General features: G+C 43.5%; 2 protein-coding genes across 3 annotated transcripts in view; one reads left to right on the top strand and one right to left on the bottom strand.

Annotated features, from left to right (window-relative positions):
- Window positions 1-263, bottom strand: part of STK11IP (serine/threonine kinase 11 interacting protein) — a 37,695-nt gene extending 37,432 nt beyond the window's left edge. The window contains exon 1 of one of the 2 annotated variants that reach the window (XM_054971809.1): window positions 165-263. The gene's annotated coding sequence lies outside the window, so the exon portion shown is untranslated. Of the gene's footprint in view, window positions 1-104; window positions 144-164 lie in introns of those variants that run through there. The other variant, XM_054971812.1, reaches the window with a different exon arrangement.
- A 6,798-nt stretch (window positions 264-7,061) lies between these two features.
- SLC4A3 (solute carrier family 4 member 3) overlaps window positions 7,062-21,031 on the top strand; it is a 56,739-nt gene continuing 42,769 nt past the window's right edge. The window contains exons 1-2 of the mRNA XM_054971101.1: window positions 7,062-7,125; window positions 14,772-14,924. Coding sequence (XP_054827076.1) covers window positions 14,871-14,924 — 54 coding nt within the window. The 5' untranslated portion in view covers window positions 7,062-7,125; window positions 14,772-14,870. The remainder of the gene's footprint in view (window positions 7,126-14,771; window positions 14,925-21,031) is intronic.

Here is a 21,031-nt window from a genome sequence, read left to right as displayed (position 1 = left end):
AGGAAGAGGGCGGCAGGCACATGATACGGGGAGGGCCACCCGGGAGGAAGAAGCCATGATTACGCTCGCGCAGCCTCTGAGGCCCAACCGGACAAACCCGCTACCTGGAAAGAACGAAATTCCAACCATAGACACAGGCAAGATCTCCCGACTCCTCTACTTACTTCCGTGTTACCATAGAGTTCCGCAAAAACAGGACGGACGGTCCTCGGTGGGCTTAAAAGCGCCCGGGCGGCTCACCGACCCAGCCTCCGCATTCCATAGCTCCGCCCCCTTCTCTATTAGATTTTTTTTTTTTAAAGAACCGGCTGACGCCCACCCAAAGTAGGTAGCCTTTGCTCCTCCCTTGCAATGTTTGCATAGGAACACACACTGAAACTACCACAGATAAATGAAGTAGAAATGTTGTATTACATACTTGAAGGCCGATTCACGCGCTACAAAGTTCACGTGAAGTGCCATCAGTATCCGTTCTGGTCTGCACAAATCCACGTTCCAACACAATGCCCTAATAATTTTGAGTCCTCCAATAAGAGACCCAGAGACCGAAAGAATAATGAAACGTGTGTCCCACGGACAGCCCTGACACCGTGTTAAATAAGATCTAAATTTGAACTAGATCTTGGTCTTCAATCCAGTTTTCAGTGGATCATCAGAGGTATATGTGAAATATCCTGAGCATGTGCAAAGTACCTTTCCCTCACCACTAGTTTACCAAGGCAGAAGAGATGCTAGATCACAGACCCCGAATTCTAAAATAGGCTTCAACTGAGGCCTTTTCATCAATTGTAAACACCCCGTCCACATTTACACATAGCGAAGATGCAAGACTATGTTTCTTACATGATGTCATGTCATCATCCAGAGTAGACAACCTTTCCACCCTAAGTGCCCCCTTTCCCCAGATGTCACTGACTATGAACATTCCTGGAGATTTGGAGGCGATGCCTGGGGCAGATGTGGGGAAAGCTCGACAGGAGTGTGATGCCACAGAGAAGCTGCCGTTTCCTGCAGGAGAACTGATTTCTGTAGCCTTGCCTAACAATGGATAATCTGGTACCAGACAGTTCCAAATGAAACTACAATAGGACACCACCGGTGGTCACATACAGCTCTCAGCTCAAACTAGTTCAATGCATCATCAATGATTTGCAACCTATGCTGGACAATGATACTCTTTTCTCACAAGCATTGGGGGCAAATCTTTTCTTGCTCACAGACAGCCCCCTAACCTTAAACAACATCTCACTCATAAGAATGTACTTCCCAACACTAACACAGCCTCTGGGACCAGAGACTGCAATAAACCCAGATGCCAACTCTGTCCCCATATTTACTTTGACAGCACGATCACTGGACCTAACAACACCAGTTATAACAACATTTGATTTATATACTGCCCTTCAGGACAACTTAACACCCACTCAGAGCAGTTTACAAAGTGTTTTATGATTATCCTCACAACAATCACCCTGTGTGGCGTGTGGTGCTGAAAGAGCTCTGTGACTGACTGAAGGTCACCCAGCTGGCTTCAAGTTGAGGAGTGGGGAATCAAACCTGGTTTGATTATACCATCTCAGGTTGATTCACTTGTTCATCTTCCAATGTTATATATGCTATCAAGTGTCAGCAATGCCCTTCTGCTCTCTAAATTGGACAAACAGGTCAGTGCCTACACAAAAAACTAAATGGACATAGATCTGACATGAGAAATCACAACACTCAAAAACCAGTGGGAGAATATTTTAATCCGTGGCATTCCACTGCTAATTTAAAAATGGCTCTGTCCTCAAACAGAAACTTCAAGGGGAGATCACAATGTGACACTGCTGAAATGGAGTTTATTCATAAATTCAAAACAATGGACCCCCATCTCCTGGGGCTGAACAGAGACTTAGGATTCTTATCTCACTAGAGATACCAATTTATGCTCTAATCAAATTGTATTGTACCTTTACATCCTGATGCCCTCCCTTGTAACACTCCACTCACCTTTGGCTGGCATATAAAGGCTCAGGGATCTCCATTCCTACCTGTGTCTGAAGAAAGAAGCTCTGACTCTCAAAAGCTTACAATCTGAAAATCTTGCTAGTCTCTCTCATATCCTGCTGTTAAAGACCAAATCTTAGAGACCCAATCTTGTTGGTCTCTAAGGTGTCTCATATCCTGCTGTTCTATTGCAGACCAACATGACAACCCACCTAAAGTAGCCTGCCTCTTGTAATTCTGGGAGGACTCTAAACCGCACCTTGAGATTGGTAACTATAACCCTACGCATGAAGATTTTGGTATGCCAGCAAACAAAGAAAGTGAGGTATGGGTAGTACTTGGCCAGACACAGAAAACCAAGGCCTAGGGGCACCACTGTCATAATAGGGATTTGCCTTGGGCCTGGCTAGAGGTTGTATGGATTCAGGTGGCAGTGAGGGTCATAAGTCATGCCTGTTGTCTTCTCCCATGCTGCCAGCCTCATGGTTATGGCAACAATTTCTTCTGTTGCTTTGGTGAAGAACTAGCCCTGCAATGATGGATGCAATCATCTGGCATGCCACCGATTGGCATACATGCCAGGAGTTCCCTACCTCACTGTCTAGTGACTAAATGTGGCATTCTTAACACCAGTCTGAAAACTGCTTAAAATGGCTAAGCCCCACGTGGACATAAAACACTGGTGTAGTGTCCAGAAATGGGTGGTGCTCGGGGGATGAGCAGCACTTAAGATGACATCCTAAAACCTTTAATACTTGGCAATCAAAGGGCCAAGTATTAAAACCATTAAAAAAAATGAAACAAGAACCTTACGTGACTCTGGTTTTTTATATGATTCTAATCTGTATTTAGGCTATATTTGGGCCTGTAATAGTTTTTGTATAAGATCCTGTAATAAATACATGTATTTTGGTATACTGATATATATTTATGTTATATATTTAGTAATTTTAACACTTAGCCCTTTGATTGGGATTTCTTTAACCTTCCTGGTTCTTAATTTTGGGAGGGTTAAGCCCCGCACCCCCCCCCCCCCGACACACACACATTCTTTTTGTCCTTCAGCCAGAGGTTCTATATCACTGTGCAGCAGTGTGCACCATGATTTGATTTGCATCAGGGCCTGCCTGAACTCTATCCTGTTTTCAGGTGGAGATTGTGTTTGGAAATGCCTTTTCTATTGGGACAGAAAATTAAATAGGAAAACCCTGAGTTGCCAGATTTCTTGGATCTTTTGGCCAATTGCCAGAAAACCCTTTTTATGGTGGTTTTATTCTGTTTCTGATAAAATAAATTGAACAGTCAGGGAGTTCCCATTGGTGTGCATTTGCAGAAGACTGGCTCTGTCTTGAAATTTGTTTTTTGTTAGATCTTTTAACAAACTAAGACCTGTTGTGGACAGGATTGTTATCTTCCAGCCATATGAATGTTCTGCTTGATGTACAAATCTTGGTTAAGAATGTATATAATATTCCCATTGACTTCTTTGTTCACAGTGCTATTAGGTAATTCAAGGCTGGCAGAGGTGAGAAGTTATCAAATGTGACATTGTTTTGCACAGAACCAAGCTAAGGACTGGCCCTTCTTCAACTTGTACAAGAAGCCCCTTCATAGGCTGTGAATGCCTTACAATGATCTCAAGTTAGGATTACTAGCTAGTCAAAGCCCTGTTACTGCTTGTCAGTTTTAGCTTTTATTACTGTTACTATTTAAAGACTCTTTTGATACCTATTTATAGGCAATCATAATTCAACCATCTAATATCCACACATGCATCTATCTGTTATCTTTTCTTCATGAATCTCTGCTTGAACTCTTCGCTACATCCAGTATCTTCTGTGTAAACCTTTCTTAAAGTAACACAGCCCAAATCTGCACAAACTGCAGCCTGACCTTAGTAGAAAAAAAATCAGTACAGAACCACGCATTCTTGCTGCTGTTGTCTTTGGCTGCTGCTATTTCGACGTGATGTTTAACCTGGTTGTTGTTTTATACACATTATATGTGTATTATAACTTTTTACATTTTTAATTTTGTTCTGTTTCTGATCAAGCACAATGAATGCCTTTTTATGGTATAGATCAAGATGGGTAGCCATGTTTGTCTGTAGCAATGGAAAAGAGCAAGCGTCCAGTAGTACCTATAAGACCTACAAAATTAGTGGTAGGGTATCTGAAGAAGTGAGCTGTGGCTCGCGAAAGCTCATATCCTACCACTAATTTTGTGAGTCTTATAGGTGCTCCTGGACTCCTGCTCTTTTCCACTTTTTATGGTATAAAAGTGACATAAATTGTAAGTCAATGGTATTTTCCGCTGCAATCCTAAAGACACTTTCCTAGAAGCAAGCCCCATTGATTAACAAGAGACTTCTAAGTAGCCCTGCTCCCTAAATGAAAGTGCTACATTGCACCCATTAACCTATATCATCCATATTATGATACACAACAGGCAGAGATCAATAAGAACCATGGTTCCTAATATCAGAGGAATGGAAACTTTTTAGGTGGCTGAAACAACTAAGCCGTAATTCAAGCTATAAAGGAAAGGCCAAGAAGCGGATTCGGTTTCGTTTTCTCAGCCATGCCGGACGCTCCTCTCGGCTGGTCCGGGAGGAAACGACCGGGCACCCTGACCGGGCGGCTGATCTGCAAGGATTAGCCCCCAGGACTCCCAGGGAGGGAGCCAGGGTCCGGGACGCGGCGGGAAGAACTCCCCGAAACCAATGCGGGGAGGGAATTGCCCGTTTGTCCCTATGGAGGCCGGCAGATGTGCGCGGCGCCTCGAGTGCCGCCGGGCAACGAGAAACGGCAAGTAAAAGAAACAGGCGGAAGCCTGTAAACAAGCGAATCCCTTCTGTTTTACAAGCGTTTGTGAAGGAGAGGTTGATCTGAAGAAGACTCGTTCTTCCCCTTCGTGGAGTTCCAGAATTTTGTTGGCGCCCCCCCCCCCCAAAATGGCAGCAAAGAAGCAAAGTCCCGCTCTCGGTAAGTCAATCTCGGCCACCTTGCAGAAAGGGGAGTCGCTCGAAGAATTGGTGCGCAGGGCGGTGGTGGAAGCCATAAAACCCTTTGTTGACAAGCTGAACGAAACTGATCAAAGGGTGGGCTTAATTGAAAGCGAGGTGAAAACCATTAAGGCAGCAGCGGGGGGGGCAGAAAAGTCTGCTCTGGAAAGTGCGTCACTTGTGAAGGCTACAAAAAAGGAGCTGAAGTTGGTAGAGAACCAACTGATCGGGCTACAAGTGGAACGAACGCAGACAATTTTGCGTCTCCAAAACGTAAAAGAGGAGGAAAATGAGGATCTGTGGGATTTGGTCTCGGAATTACTGGCGACACCCGCGAGGACGACTAAAGAAGAGGTTAAAAGCGCCATTTTGGAGGTCCGTCGGGCTTCTTCAAAATATGCAACAAAGCGACAGTTGCCTCGTGAGATCATTATTGACTTTTCAACTAAAAAGATTCGGGACACCATCCTATATAACTCATACAATGCGGATTTGGACTTTATGGGTTTGAAAGTCAAGATTTTGAAGGACGTTCCATTTCTAGTCCGGAAACGGCGTTTTAAATATAAAAAGTTTGCAGCTCTTCTGAGGGACCATGGAATAAAGTACAAATGGTTATTCCCGGAAGGAATATGGTTCAGATATAAAGATCAGGCCTATAAGATATTATCAGAAGATCAACTAAAGGATTTTGAGAATAAAAACCCAGAACTCTGCTGCACCAAGAACGAAGAAAAGGAGGAGCCGGAGGGGGGGGGGGGAGGAGGAGAGCATTGCAACAGCAGTTGCACAGAGAGAATTGCGTCCGGGACCCAGAAGGGGGAGGAAAGTTTAATCAGAATTTGAAATGTTTATTCTCTGTATGATTAACCACTCCATCATTATTCTATGGAGCTATTTTTGTATTATGACAGTATGAAGGGAAACATTGAAGTGTAGTGTTTAGTGTTTGTAGTTCATTCCCCCCCCTTTTTCTTTTTCCACTCCCCTTTGTCCCTTCCCTCTTCCCTTTCCTTGTGATAGTCTGGTGTAGTGTTTTGTAGTTATGAAAAATAAAAAAATTTATAAAAAAAAAAAAAAAAAAAAAGGAAAGGCCAAGAAGAGAAAGTGATATTAAACAGAGTTGAGAAAAAATTTCTTTTCATCATTTGAAATATTGATCTCTTCCTCAAGCTAGTCTGTTCTCTCTAGAATACAAATTCTCAGTCTCCATGTCCAAGTTTTTCTTTAGGAGTTATTATAGGACATCAACAGATGCTCCTGTCGTTCATATTAAAACACTTTTGAAACAAATGGCTGAAGGTCACATAAACAGGTCTAATTTGGGAGGTTAGAGCAGGACTCTTATCTGTATCCATTAGGGGACAAAGATTTTTTAAAATGAGTACCTTGTCCATGTCATGCTTTCAGCAAACATAGATTTTAAATAATAAAAACATCCAAATCGTAATGTACAACTGCAAATACTGGTTCCAATATTAATAACCCAAAACATTTCTGCTCCTTCTCTGCAGCCTTTCTTCAGAATTAATGCTTGCCACAATAAAACCACTACATTATTTGTACAAAGGATGCAGCATAAGGTAGTGTGTGATGAGGCAATGGGCAGCTGTGCTCAAGTGTTAAATGTGCTTGTGCCTGTTACCAGTGTATTGCCTGACCCTGAGGTGCCAGCAGGGTTAGTTCCCCTGCAATGGGTGTGAAGGTGCTAGGGGAGGTGTACTAAGAGAGGCTACTTGCTTCTTTACAGCCTAAGTCCCAGAATAGCCACTTGCAGTCGCTGCCTGTTCCAGCAAAAGGCAGTATGTGACTCAGCCTCACTGCTCGCCACATAGAATTTTAAATAAGGGGGCAAGAGCAGCCAATGTGCAGCTCCTCTCTGAGCAGAGCCAGTAGCGGCGGATGGCTGCCTGCAGGAGGAGCAGGAAGCTGCTGCACTGAAGAGGAGGAGGAGGAGAAGAGGAGGAGGAGGTGTCTGATACAGTCGCCCTACCTGAGCTGCTAGCAGAGAAATGGACACATGTTGAGTGATCTCCAGCCGCAGGCAAGAAGGCAAGAAGCAAGTGGCAGCACTGTGTATCCCGGGGACCCCTGGCTGAAGGCAAGCAGCTGTCCCTCTCAGCAGCTGCGAGGTACGGTATAGCTTCTTCCCCACCCCCACTCCTGCTTTCATCCTATCCAGGTCCAGCATCTCCACATCCCTGACATTGCCAGGTGCAATCTGGAGACACTCCCAAGGGAGCAGAGCCGTGAATCTCATGGCAGGACCTCTGTTGATGGGATTTCCTTCTCCTCTATTGTGTGTCATGAGTTTTAGAGCTTTCAGTCAGCACAGTGTTAAACCTTTCCTGAAAGAAAGGGCACCCCAGGCATCTGTCAGGGCAACGGAGGAGACTGCAGGATATCTGCATGCTTTGTGAGTCATTTTATAAGCATGAGAGAGAACAAAATGACCATTTCAGGACAGGCCACTGTGTGTAAATATGTGTGAGTGTGTGTGAGGTATGCATTCCTCACCCACCCCCAACACATCAGCTACTGTAGACTTGGCATACCCCCAAGAAATGCCAGAAGTGTCTCAAATATAAAATATGCAAGCTCTTGAGCATGTCAGGTACCAGTCAATCTCGCCTGTGCAAATCCCTGTACAGGGAATCGGCAGCACCCTTTTGGTGCTCTTAAAGGTTTTATTTCAGCTCTGAACCCTGTTCTCAGTGGCAGTTGCAGAACCCAGGAAGGGATACAGAAGAGAGTTTCTCTGAACACATGTAGAGTACCTTTCCCCCACCACTGAGTACAAGCTGTGCATATGGGATTAGAAACCACCATTTTCAGGTCAGAGAGTGTGGTTTTCAAGTGGGCGCGAGCTCCAGTTCTGCTGATAGAAGTTAACCATAAATGCCAGTCAATGTGCATATGCTGCAGTGCCCCTGGCATAGAAGCTCTTGTATGTGCTTTTATATACAAATCATGCCTCTAGTTCAGTCTCACCTTTCCTGCATTATTCTTGGTGCTACATTTTACCCCAGGGTAACTACCTCTGCAAGGATCTGGCCTTTGGGCATGCACTTTGGGAAAGAACTGTGTAGAATTTTGAATCCTGCCCACTCAGGACACAGCATTCAGTCTCTGTCTCCTGGTCTTTCTTTGGCGCCAAAAGCCTATCATTTGGGAGCGACATTTGTCTCTAATCAAATCTGTCCTCCTCTTCTTCCTCTTGCTTTTCCTTGTTTATTGCAACATGGCCAACAAGCTTCAGATATGAGCCATATCTGTATGACTCTGAGCAGTGTATAAATATAGAACAAAAAAAACAATATGGGGCCCCAAAGCACCCACTCTCTGAATATAAAACATGGTAAACAGCACAAATGAACATTAAAAGACCAGCTAGAGAGAAAGATCTTCATGACTATAAATAGTCAAAAGAAATGCATTACATGTTAGGCCGGTGGTCCATCTGACCTATTAACAGCAGCCAGTTGCTCTAGGTTTAACAGAAAGCATTAACAGCACAGGACTGTAAGAGGTTACTGTCCTTATCAATCATTCCCACTGACTCTTTAACAGCTGCATGAGAAACAGGCATTCAGCAGGTGAAGCTGTGATAGAAGATGCTTCACCTGCACAATTTGTGCATATTAAAGAGCTGATAAAAATATAAAAGTCCTGCCTGAAAAGACCTTGTTTCCAGTATAGAGAAGGCAGGGGATGGCTAAAGTTTGCAAGCCTAAGATGAACATTATATACAAAATCTACATATAGCTAACTCATCCTCCATATTTGGCCCAGTACTAGACTAAGGATTCAGAAGAACCTTGGTAAGATGTGTAATACGCTAACCCTCTGAAACAGCAGCAGCTGAAATTAGCCAGTCAGCCATCCATATTCTATTCTGGAATAGGTCAGTGATTCATCTTGTCTAATTTTCATATACCCTGTCAGAGTACATACATTCAGAGTCTATACACATTGAAAAAGAAGCTATCTAATTTGAATGATTGACCCCCATGGACAACCATTAGTTTCTTAAAAAGATAGATGCTGGGACTCAATCATGCCTGCAAGTCATGTTCTCTGACTCAAAATCCCGCAACAGAGCTGCTGCAGCATAGGAGCGAAGTAGTTGGGTTGTGTATCAGCACTCTGCTGGTTCAAATCCCATTACTGCTATGAGCTCAGTAGTTGGCCTTTGGTAAGCTAGTCCTCTCAACCCCAGCTCCCTCAGTGCAATCTTAAGTAGAGTTGCTCTAATTTAAGTCCATTGAAGCCAATGAACTTACACTGGAGTAACTGTTTAGGATTGCACTATTAGCTTACCACTCTGAGTGGGGCACTAATCTATCTAGAATAGTGGTTTATAAGTGCTATTATTATTATTATTATTATTATTATTATTATTATTATTATTATTATTATTAAGTGTGTAGTACTGTAGACAAATCAGGATAAATGTTTAGAATCAGGGTGCCTGAAATATACAAAAGTTTATTGGAAAGGAGATTCAGAGTGCCAAATTAGATATCATCTGGACATACATGTGTATTTATTTCTTCATGCCCAGTCATTCCTATGGAAAACAGTGAGTGGGGACTGTATTTTTGTACACAAAACAGAGTGAGCAGATAATGGGGGCTATACTCTGCCCACTCCCCTGTAGTACCTGTTCTGCATCACTTGAATTATTTTTCCTCCCAATTTGGTTTACCTTTGGTATTCAAGCTGGGCTAGTGGGGAAGCACATAAAGGAAAAGTGAAATAAGGTGGGGAGGTTGTTAATTTCCCTCACCTGTGCACAAAAAAAGCAGCTCTCACCTTCCACTTTACATAGGAATATTTGGGTGCCTGAATAAACACATGTTTTATTTGGCGTTCCCTTACTGATCCTCTATTTTTTCGTTCAGATTGTCTTAAGTTTTAAAAAATATTTTAACTGCTGTCTGAGGACCCTAAGTGGATGGAAAGGCAGGATTAAAATGTTTTCAATAAATAATAATGGATTCCTTGTCATGTCTGGTGTGACTCTTAGTGGTAAGGTACAAGTATTAGTACACACTGAGAGCCATTATGAACCCTGGCATTGAAACTAAATTTCAGGATCCAGTTTTGACTCAAATTAAGCCTTATACAAAGATAGGAGAGGCCATACTTCAGTGGTAGCATTCATACTTTACATGTAGAACTTCCCAAGTTCAATCCCCAGCATTTTCAGTTAATGGTTCTCAAGTACCATCAAGCTGGACTGCGATAGACCTGTACCTATAGTCAGTACTAGAAACGTTGCAATTTATGAACTGTTCAACTAAGCCTTTTAAAGGGGCAATAGTCAGTGGCCTTGATTCAGACCGAGGCTTTCCCCTTGTGGTTTCACTGGCCCCAGACTATTAGTTTTGGGAGAGGAAAGCATACAAGTATCCTCTCTTTGCCTGTTTCACCCCCTTCCAGGGCAAAAATAATGTGTGTGTGTTGTCAGTGAAGGGGTGGGGTCAGACCCCTTTTCATACTGTAGCCTTGATTCAAATTGGACTTCTGCAGAGAGCCTCTTTCCCTTTAAAATGGTGGGCAAATCCATATTCACAGATCTCTCAGCATCACACATAATTTGACATTGATGCCACAGATGCCTTGCTCCCAGACAGTGCTGTGTTAGGTGGACCAATGATTTGACTTGTTATAAGGTGGCTTCATGTATTCATATACGAGCTTCCTATTGCCTACAGAATCCCTGACTTTCCTTTATCCCACTAGGTTTGTTGGTATTAAGTTCAAGGGCAGATGAAAATCTCTAGAGTCTGACAAACCTGCTTGAGCGTAAGATTTAAATCTCAAAGCTTGCTGCCTCAGCATATGGAATAGGCCATAACAGCATCACAGGAAAAATGTCTGTCTATGGAGACTACACTTCAGTTCAAAAAATCCAGTGCCACACAACTTCAGAAGAGGAATCTTCTAAAAAAAAAATTAGAAGATTAATCAAAAGGAAGCTGAAAGGGAGAGCAAAATGGGTCAAATCTCTTCATGGAAGCTTGGGTGTTATTTAAATCCATGTAAAATGAAACTCAGTTATGTACCACAAATCACGTTTGGTTCACACATACAGAAGAATGAGATGATAGAATGTACTGCCTTTACAAAAGTGAAAGTCTTACCCAAATAAGGAGAATAAGAAGGCATATAGGCTCTGGCAAAACAACTGCAATTTGACAACAGGGCAAGTGAAAATGTGAGGAGCATACTGCTGAAAACATTAGCACAAACAATAAGAATTTCTTTAAATACATCAGAAACAGGAAGCCTGCCTGGGAGGCAGTTGTGCTTTTAGATGACAGAGAAGTAAAAGGTTTGCTGAAGGAAGGCTGCAGAGAAGCTGAATGAATGCTTTGTGTTGGTCTTTATGTGAAAGATGCTGAGCAATTAACACTGGAAGTGCTAATTTTGGAAAGGGTATCTGAAGAATCGAATCAGACAGAGGTGACAGATGGAGTTCTAGGGCTTATTGATTAATGAAAAATTAACAAGTAGACAGTTTAGTTTACAGACATCTGAGGATTCTTTAAAAACTTGAGTGTGAAAATGTTGATTTCCTAAGAAGACCAATTGTCTTCATATATTATATAGTGTTGTTTTATCTGGAATAAGTTATTCCATATACATTTTGTTAATTCCGCCTTTGCCTTTGTTTCAATGTGATTTCTTAACAGTGACATTTATTTCATTAATTGTGTGGTTACCTAATATGCACCAGCCCTGTGGCACAAAGTGGTAAGCTGCAGTACTGCAGTCCAAGCTCTTCTCACGATCTGAGTTCAATCCCAGTGGAAGCTGGGTTCAAGTAGTCGGCTCAAGGTTCACTCAGCCTTCTATCCTTCTGAGGTCGGTAAAATTAGTACCCAGTTTCCTGGAGGTGAAGTGTAGATGACTGGGGAAGACAATGGCAAACCACCCCATAAAAAGTCTGCCAAGAAAATGTCGTGATATGATGTCCCCCCAAGGGTCAGTAATGACTCGGTGCTTGCACAGGGGACTACCTTTACCTTTTTACCTAATATGCAGCTTGTTACTACGACCAGCCACTTAACCATTTAATTTGTTTATGAATGATCAGGAATTAGGACCAAAGTGGTAAGACTGCAGATGACACCAGGTTGTTCAGAAAGCTGAAAAAAATCCACAGGTTTAACCTGCTCTCCAAACTTGGAGGGTGGACAGCAATAATGACAAGCGAGATTCCCTTAAGTAAGTGTAAAGTGATCTACATCAGGACAAATAAATACATAAACAAAATGGCCTGTATTGTAAATGTCCTTGAATAGATACATAGTACAAATGCATTTGGAATAGTGCATACTGTTTTGGCCACCACATCTTGAAAAAAATACTGTGGAGCTGGAAAAAGTGCTGAAAATTTGAGCCAAAATGCTCAGTTTTACATATGAAGAAAGCTTAGAGGATGGGGCCTTTGATTAAGGTTGAATAAACTGATTAAGGAGGGACATGATAGATGTTTATAAAATTATGTCTGGAGTGGAGAAAGCAAAAAAAAAAAATTAAAAGCTTTTATCACTTAATACTACCATTCAGGATCACCAAAATAAATTGATGGACAATAGCTTTAGGACAGAACTTGAGTATTTATTTACTCAATTGCATGAATAGCTTATAAAATCATTGCTACGGGATGTCATAATTGCTGCTAATTTAGATGGCTTTGAAAGGTGGTTAGACAAATTCATGGAAGATAGGTCCAATTACTATTAGCCACAAAATCTAAATGGAGCCTCCATGTTCAGTAGCACTATATCTCTGAATACCACCTGTAGTGCAATAACGGGGAAGCTTTAGCCTCTAAGCACTATTTGTAGGCCTTCAGAAGGAATTTTTTTGGGGGGGGGGTGTCACTATGAGAAACAAGATGTAAGACTAGATGGACCACTGGTCTAATCCATCAGGGCTCTTGTTATGAACAAGTTATGTTATTTATCAGTATATAAACTGCTCCCTCTGAAGCACCACAATTAAAGTTTATGGGACTACTCTTGGAACTAGTCTGGAGGAAATAGTTCGTTAAGAGCAACCAAAGCATCACAAAATCCACTAAATTTCTAGGCAAATTAAAATTGGAAATAAGATGTATGTTTTTTATTGCTATTATCCATTGCAGTTGCCTTTTAATGCAGTGACAGATTCACTATCACTGCAAGGAGCCACATGAATTTGCCTTAAACTGAATCAGACTCTTCATCTGTCAAGGTCAGTATTATCTCCTGTGACTGGCAACTGTTCTCCAATGTCTCATAAGTAAAGGTATTTCTTATTGCCTACTATATGATTCTTTAAACTGGCAATGCTGGGAATTGAACTAAGGCCTAAATTAAATCAGTTTTCATTATTCTTTACTTTAAAGTTGTTTTAAGCCATTCTGCATTCTGGTAGTCTTTATCAATGGACCCAGAAACCATTACAACTAGGGTCTGTAATGTGTTTTGGTAGCTGCAGTATACTGAAGTTTTCATGGGAGCTTTTCACAAGGTATTTTAGAAACTGCCATTGCTTTTCGGAGTTGGATCAGTTATTTGGGATTGGGATTATTTATTTAATGGTTCAGGTAGGTGGTCATTCTGCAGCAGAAGGGCAGGATTTGAGTCCATTGGCTCCTTATAAACCAACAAAATTTTCAGGGTATAAGCTTTCAAGAGTCAAAGCTCCCTTCTTCAGATACTAAAGAAGAAGGGAGCTTTGACTCTTGAAAGCCTGAAAATATTGTTGGTCTCTTATGTGCTACTGCACTCAAATCTTGTTGTTATTTAATGCTATTATTTCTTCATTTTGCTCATGAAACTACAGTTGGTTCTATATTCCATTTGTTACTGACAACCTTACTGCTATGGGAGACTTTGTCACTTCTCATATTCAGTTCTTATCTCTCCCAGAAAAAATAGCTTTCCTCCTTTAATTTGCATACCCTATTCTAACACAAATACATTCCGAAAACTAACTCTTGAAGCTGAGGTAAAAAAAAAAACCCAAACCAAAAAAACTAGCCAGGTGGCACTCAAAATAACTCTCATGATTTGCATCCAGTAAGGAAGCAATACTATCCTCAATCTACTTTGGCCAGCTATGTTGAAGAGAAGATAGAAAATCTCAAGAAGGCCATTAGGAGGCATGTTGCTTCTCAGTGAGACCCAGTGGCTATGTAGGATTATGCAGAAAGAGGGATTGCTCAGGCACACTTCCTTGATTAGCTATAAATGATTGCCTTTTAACTCTTTTGTTTCTTTCCCTTCCATTTCCTGTTTATTATTTGCAAACATCTGTTGTGTCTTCTCACTTTGCTTCACTCCCAAATGCATCCCTCTAGCCAACCACTCCCCCCCACCCCGCACAACGCCTTCTCTTTAGCAGCTTATCCAATAGGTGTTCACTCCTGTTTCCCCCTTCCCCCATTTCTTGAAGAGAATAGTGATTAGGGAGGCATATGCCTCTCAGCAGAGGACATTATCAGATGTTCAGTCATTCTTATTACACTTCACCCCTTTCTTTTTCATCTTGATACTTTGCTGGATGCAACTGGAGCCAAGCAAGTTGTTGAACTGTCCACTGCAATATCCAGGTCACTTTTCTGAGTGCTTATAATTAATTTATTGCTCAGTGTCTTACATAAGGGTGTCGCATGATTCTGAACAGTGGCTATTGCTTTCCTTTAGCTCTCATTCATCACATCTGAAGCTACACATTCTTATTCTCAATGTCAACGTATCTTATTCTCTCTTCACAGGTTATGCCACGCCTCAGACTTACTGGGTGCCTGCTAATGAAAGAAAAGGGTTGATATTTCCCCAAACATTGCATGACGGACCATAGGTCATAGACCAAGATGGCAGCTGGAAATACTGCTCCCTCAGGAGGCATCTTCAATACATCGCAGCAGGTGAGTCTTAGTTTTGATCTGATTTGCAAGCGCAGGGAAAATGGGAGAATGTGGAAAGTGTGAATTATATACACCTTACTAAAGGCACAGAAGAGGGACCTCAGTGGGGTATAATTAGGGCTGGTAACAGAGTTTCTGGCACCTGAGTCCGGGGGCAGCTTCAGGGCTGTTGCCGCCCCCACATGCGTGCACACCCAGACTGCATGATGACATCACTGCATGTGATGTCATCACGCAGCATGCCGCTGCGAGCTGGCCTCATGGGCATGGCAGGCAGCTGGGACAGTGCGCAGGTAGTCTTCCAGCCCTCTCGCTCAGTTGCCCCACGCTGCCCTGGCCGCCTGCCGCACCTGTCCCATAGTTGTGTGCAGGTGGCGGCAGCAACATGGGGCAACTGAGCAGGAGGGCTTGGAGGCTGCCTGCTTAGACTACCCTGCGCTGCTTCTGCAAGCACGCACTCCTGGCCGGGCGCAGCAGCTGTGGACCAGGTGTGGCAGGCAGCCGGGGCAGTGCATGGGCAGCTTCCCAGCCCTCCCACTCAGCCACCAGTGCTGCCACCACCAGCTCTCCGGTATGCACCCTCACCCCCTGCACCCCCTCCAGCGCCTCAGTGCTCGAGGCGGCTGCTGGACCCGCATCCATGGATGCGCCAGCCCTGGGTATAATGCCGTAGAGTCTACCCTCAAAGCACCCATTTTCTTCAGGGAACTGATCTCTATAGCCTGGAGATCCATCATAATTCTGAGAAATCTCCAGGCCCCACCTGATGGTTGACAATCCAACTTATACCCCACCCCTCATGCTTTCAGGCTGTGTGTGAAAAAATCAGCTTATGGCTTTATGAGAGGAAAAAAGCATCCGGAATTTTCCCTATCAGTGTTCATTCTGTGATACTTCATGCTCAAGAAATGCCTAGCAGGTCAAAACATTTTTCCCCTTTCACAATCTGAAGTGAGTTTAAAGACCTCCTGTCTGTTCAAAATGCTTGGGTGCAGGGCCGTAGCTGGAAGCAATGTGTACCCCATGCCACGTTACCTAGAGCACCAATTCCCATCACCTAAGAATGTTTTAAAAACTAGGATCTTTAATTTGAAACATTACAACATACATTTAAAGAATGGGAATGATTTTGTAATAGGATAATATAAAAGGTAAAAAATTTATATGATCCAAAGAGAAACCAGGGTATCATCTTTCTCCTTTCACTCATCAAAATAGAAGAGTAGAAGCTGCTGCCCTCCCAAAATAATAGGAATTTAAAACCCCACTTACCTGTCTTGTTTAGCTAGGCAGTTTTGATCTAACATATCTCACAAGGCTGTTGTAAAATGGGCAGCCCAATTCTGGGGACCACTGCAGTGAGGGCAGTCTCCGCCAGTGCAACAGAAGTGCTCTGGTCCATGCCCTATGAACATTCTGCAAGGGGCAATAACAACACACACTAACCATAAGCCACAGACAATATAGCAAGCTGATCTAACCACTGACATTTGATACCACTTCTCCCCCAAAAGAGAGCCAGCATACAAGGAGGAAAGACCCAGCAACAGCACAGCCCCCAGAGAGAGTGTCCCCCTCCCTGGCCCACAGGAGAAGGGCAGTCATGTGGCAGACAGGGAGAGGCTCGTGCCAGACTAAAAACTTGGAGCTGTTTTGTGCCCAGCTGAAGGGCTTCCCTGCAGATCAATAATTTTGGAAGGGATACCCTCTTTCACAACCCCTTCCATACTGCATGCATGGCAGCAGCTTGGTCTACCATGGCCCCCTTGCATGCCTGCAACCCCAAGCTGCATGGCTTATCAGATGCCAACAGTGCTGTGGGAGAGTGTGGGACCCAGAGACTGCCTCACGCACCAGTGCCAGAGCAGCCACACACCCTTGGATTCTCCACCAGCTTGTTCCCCGTGGAAGCCTCACACAGCAGTCAACATGGTGTGCATGTGGGAAGGGAGTGGGGACCAACATACGTAGTCAGTCTTCAATGTGCCACTGGATCACTATTATATCATGTTATATCATGAACAAAACAGATGTCCAGTGGCACCATGGAGACCAACAACAGCCATGCCAGCATGAGCATCCCTGGAACAGAGCCCACCCTCTCAGAAGTGTGGAGATCACACTTAGGAATCCCTAAGCTGATGTCAAAGATGGGAGGGAGAGGAGGAAGTTGGGCAGGTGTATGGAGCAAGTCTCATCCACTCAAAAACAAACAGAAGGCTGGAACCAGTGACTGAGAGCCAAGCTACAAGTGATGCCTGACACAGGTTGGACACTTGTCAGCTTACCTCAAGTTTTGATGGGAAATGTAGGTGTCCTGGTTTTACAGCTTGGCTCTCTATTACAGCTGCAAGACCAGGATGCCTACATTTCCCATCAAAACTTGAGGGAAGCTGACAAGTGTCCAACCTGTGTCAGGCGTCACTTGTAGCTTGGCTCTGAGCAGAGTGGCAGAAACTACACCAGTCGTGTCCCAAAGTCTCCTTGTTGACTCATCACATGCAGAGATGCAACACAGAAATATGTGCTGTGATGGCCAACAACATGAATGTAATGCCTGCTACAGTCATGTCTGTAGTAACAGAGTATGTGGGTTCATGCCCATGGGGCATGAGTATGTGGGTTCATGCCCATGGGGAGGGGCTCAAGTTGCCAGGGTTCCCTCTGAAGAGCATACCCACATACTCTGTTGGGGCTCCACAGACATGGCTGTAGTAGGCATTACATTCATGTTGTTGGCCATCACAGCACATATTTCTGTGTCGCATCTCTGCAAGTGATGAGTCAACAAGGAGACCTTGAGACATGACCGGTGTAGTTTCTGCCATCCCCCCCTCCCCCAGCACCATCAGGATGCTCTGCCAGCACATCTTGGAGATATGTCAGTATATTTGCCAGATGTAGTGCCATATCAGCTCCTGCGCGTTTCCCACTCCCCACCCCCAGATTGCTCTGTAAGGGCCTAGGTATATGTTACATTATCCTTGTATGTCCTTTTTCCCCCATGTACACCCCGGGCATATTGACCAAATCTGCTCTCAAAGTTCTGTGTTTGGAAGTTAATACCCAGGTTTGTGGGGGACACATCAGAATTAAGGCACACAGTGAGAAAGGACTTAAGCCTCCCCTATTTCTATTGTCCTGACCTGAAATAGCCCTAGGAGCTGTTATTTTCCCTGTTGGGTAAACAGGGAAATAGCACATCAGTACAGGTAAGTTTGCCAATTGCCACTAGGGCAAATAGCTTTTCTGGGGCATTTCAGGTTGTGAAAATGGCATGGAGAGGGGGCAGGATTAATTCCTCCTATCTCTGCACTCCTTGGGCCCAATCAAAATCAGACCCCTGTGCACTTGGGAATTAAGTTCTGAGCACAGAACTCCACATGCACGTGTGGTCGATAGGACTGGTGCAGATATGAGTAGGGGGAACATAAGGGTAATGTAATATAATCGCTAGGCTCTTAAATGAAGAAACGGGGACACTGTACACCACTGTGAGCTCCTTGGAGGAAAGGTGGGGTAAAAATGTACTTGTCGATAGACTTTATCCTGAGAAAAGTTACCTGTTGTGAATAACATTGTAAATGTGGCAAGATGCTTAAAGGAGTTAAAAAGTAACTTAAGGAAGTTCTTATTTGTTTAAGAAAGTGTTTATTGTAAGTAGAAAAATGGTTTGGAATATTAAAAATACTGTTTGTATTCATAGACACTGAATTCACACAGATGCATATGGCTTGACAATATGACTGTAGAAGCTTCTGTCAGTTATTAGGTAACCTGATTTTTCCATTCAGTAATATAAAGTCCCGCTGAGAAATGTGGCAGCCCCAAACTAAGGAAGGCTGGCTATAACCCTGTATAAGCCAGGCTAGAGTCAAATCCACACGGCTCAAGTTTGCTGCTATTTTCCTGCCATTTATGCGCTTCTTAGAGGGCTGTTCACATACTCTCACCTCAATCCCGCCATTCTTTCGCATCTGTTGAGCTGTGCCTCAGACGAGTTTGTTATGCTTTCCAACACTTCTCTTGCACGGTTCTTTCCATGGATATGAACAAATAGAAGAGACCACCCCCCCCTTAACCACCCCCACTTCCTTGTTTCTTGCTTTTCTGGAATACCATCCCTCTTTGCCAAGCAATTCTTATGGTCCCAACTCTGTCCAAGGCATGCCCGCACCCTTGTCCAGTTTATTATTTTTTCTTTTAAGGGTGCTTTCCTAGCGCTATTGCACAATCCCGTTTCAATTCCCAAGCGGTTTGGGAAGTGGCATTGTAAAAAGCCCGTGGAGGCATCAGGGCGGGGGGGGGGCATTTTTATTACAGTGAATAATGTTTTACTGCCAAAGGACAGCCTAGGTAATTTCTGATAAGCGGACTGTGGCTGCAAAAGTTGACTCTTTCGAGGTTTTTTAAAAAATTAAATTATTGGTATAGCGAAAAATCGCTATCCTATAAATATAGTCGAGTGGTAACACAGTCGTCTGTGGTAATTGGCCATGCGAACACCTGTGTCCCACCAAGGTCCACAGTCTTTTTCAGTGACCCATTGTGCTCTCCTGGGGCTCTCTGACCAACAGAAAATGCTACCTTGGTCTCGCATGGCCTGAGCGTGTGATGCAGCGTGGTGTTTTCTATGAATCAAACATATTTGCAATACAGTGGAAAATTGATCTCTTGGAAATCGCTCATTAAATTTTTTAAAAATGTCACGTCGTCATCGGCGATGGCAGATCTAGACTCGCCCCTTATCCCGCTTTTCTCCCAGGGATGTGAACGAAGCATAGCGCGACGCTGACTCAGTAAGAAAGGGAATGTGAACACAGCCTGGGACATTGCGGGATAGAATCCAGCGCAATAAATATGCAGTTAAACTGGAAGGTAGGGAAGTGTGGATTCGGCCTATGTTTTCCTAGTGATGTTCCAGAGGACAGATGGCCTCTCTATGTCTTTAGATGGCTGGCCATATAGTATAGGCTCTTGCATGATCTATTGAAATTAAGCATGATACAAAGCAGTATTTAATTTCTAAACTGACACATGTAGAGGTCTCAAACTTGCCTGTCTTTAACCTTAAAAACACTTTCCCAGTATGTGCAATGTGGACTAGACTATCATTGCTCAATGGTGAATGAAATGCATTCTTCACTTGCACAGAGGCACTCTTACAATTACTTTATATATGAGCCCTGTCACTGAAAACAGATTCCTATCTTATGTTAAGCTCTGTTGAAGAGGCTTCTGTGAGGAGTGCCAATAGATGCATAAACACACTTGTCCTTCTGAACAAACAGGTGTCTGCCTGGGGCACAGAAGGTAGACCCTTGTTGCTCCGAGCTGTTATTTATAGCTGAGGGTGAAGGGCCAATGTTTAGCTGAGGCCCATTTTCCTTCTCATTCTGGTTCAGCTCAGACAGACCTGTCACTGCTGGGCCTACTGTGTTGCCATGGTAACCAAAGAGTCCACAACAGCTTGGCACCAGCATTTCAAGCTAAATTGACAGGAAATTTTTTTACCGGTGGCTGCAGCTGAAGATTTGAAAGGGGTAAAAAAGAAAGAGCTTACAGCTGGAGAATTATGCCTTGATGCTTGGAAATGGCATGGAAAGAAAGGGATTGGACTAGACCCTGAAAGAAAGGGGTCATATCACAAAGACTCTAAAGAGGCTATGATGAACATCCTTAAGTAGGGGGGCTGAGGCAGGAGTCAGGGATTTGCATGGATATTTAAGATACAATAAGGCAAGATGTGGCATAATAATAATAACAATTTATATACTTCCCTTTAGGACAACTTAATGCCACTCAGAGCGGTTTACAAAGTGTGTTATTTTTATCCACACAGCAATCACCCTGTGAGATGGGTGGGGCTGTGAGAGCTCTGAGAGAGCTGTGACTGACCCACCTAGCTGGCTTCAAGCGGAGGAATGAAAACCGGTTCTCCAGATTAGAGTCCTACCACTCTTAACCACTACACCAAATTTGGGGGGGGGGGGTTGCTCAGCTCAGAGACAAAGAGAGGTGTTATCAGGCAATAAATTGTCAGAGGTGCTCAGGCAATAAATAAGATGTAAATGTTGTATGAAGCAGCCTATATTGCCTGTACCCTT

Source organism: Eublepharis macularius, chromosome 2 (assembly GCF_028583425.1).
Source record: "Eublepharis macularius isolate TG4126 chromosome 2, MPM_Emac_v1.0, whole genome shotgun sequence".
In the NCBI taxonomy this organism is placed as follows: Eukaryota; Metazoa; Chordata; class Lepidosauria; order Squamata; family Eublepharidae; genus Eublepharis; species Eublepharis macularius.
This window is presented reverse-complemented; position numbering and strand designations above follow the sequence as displayed.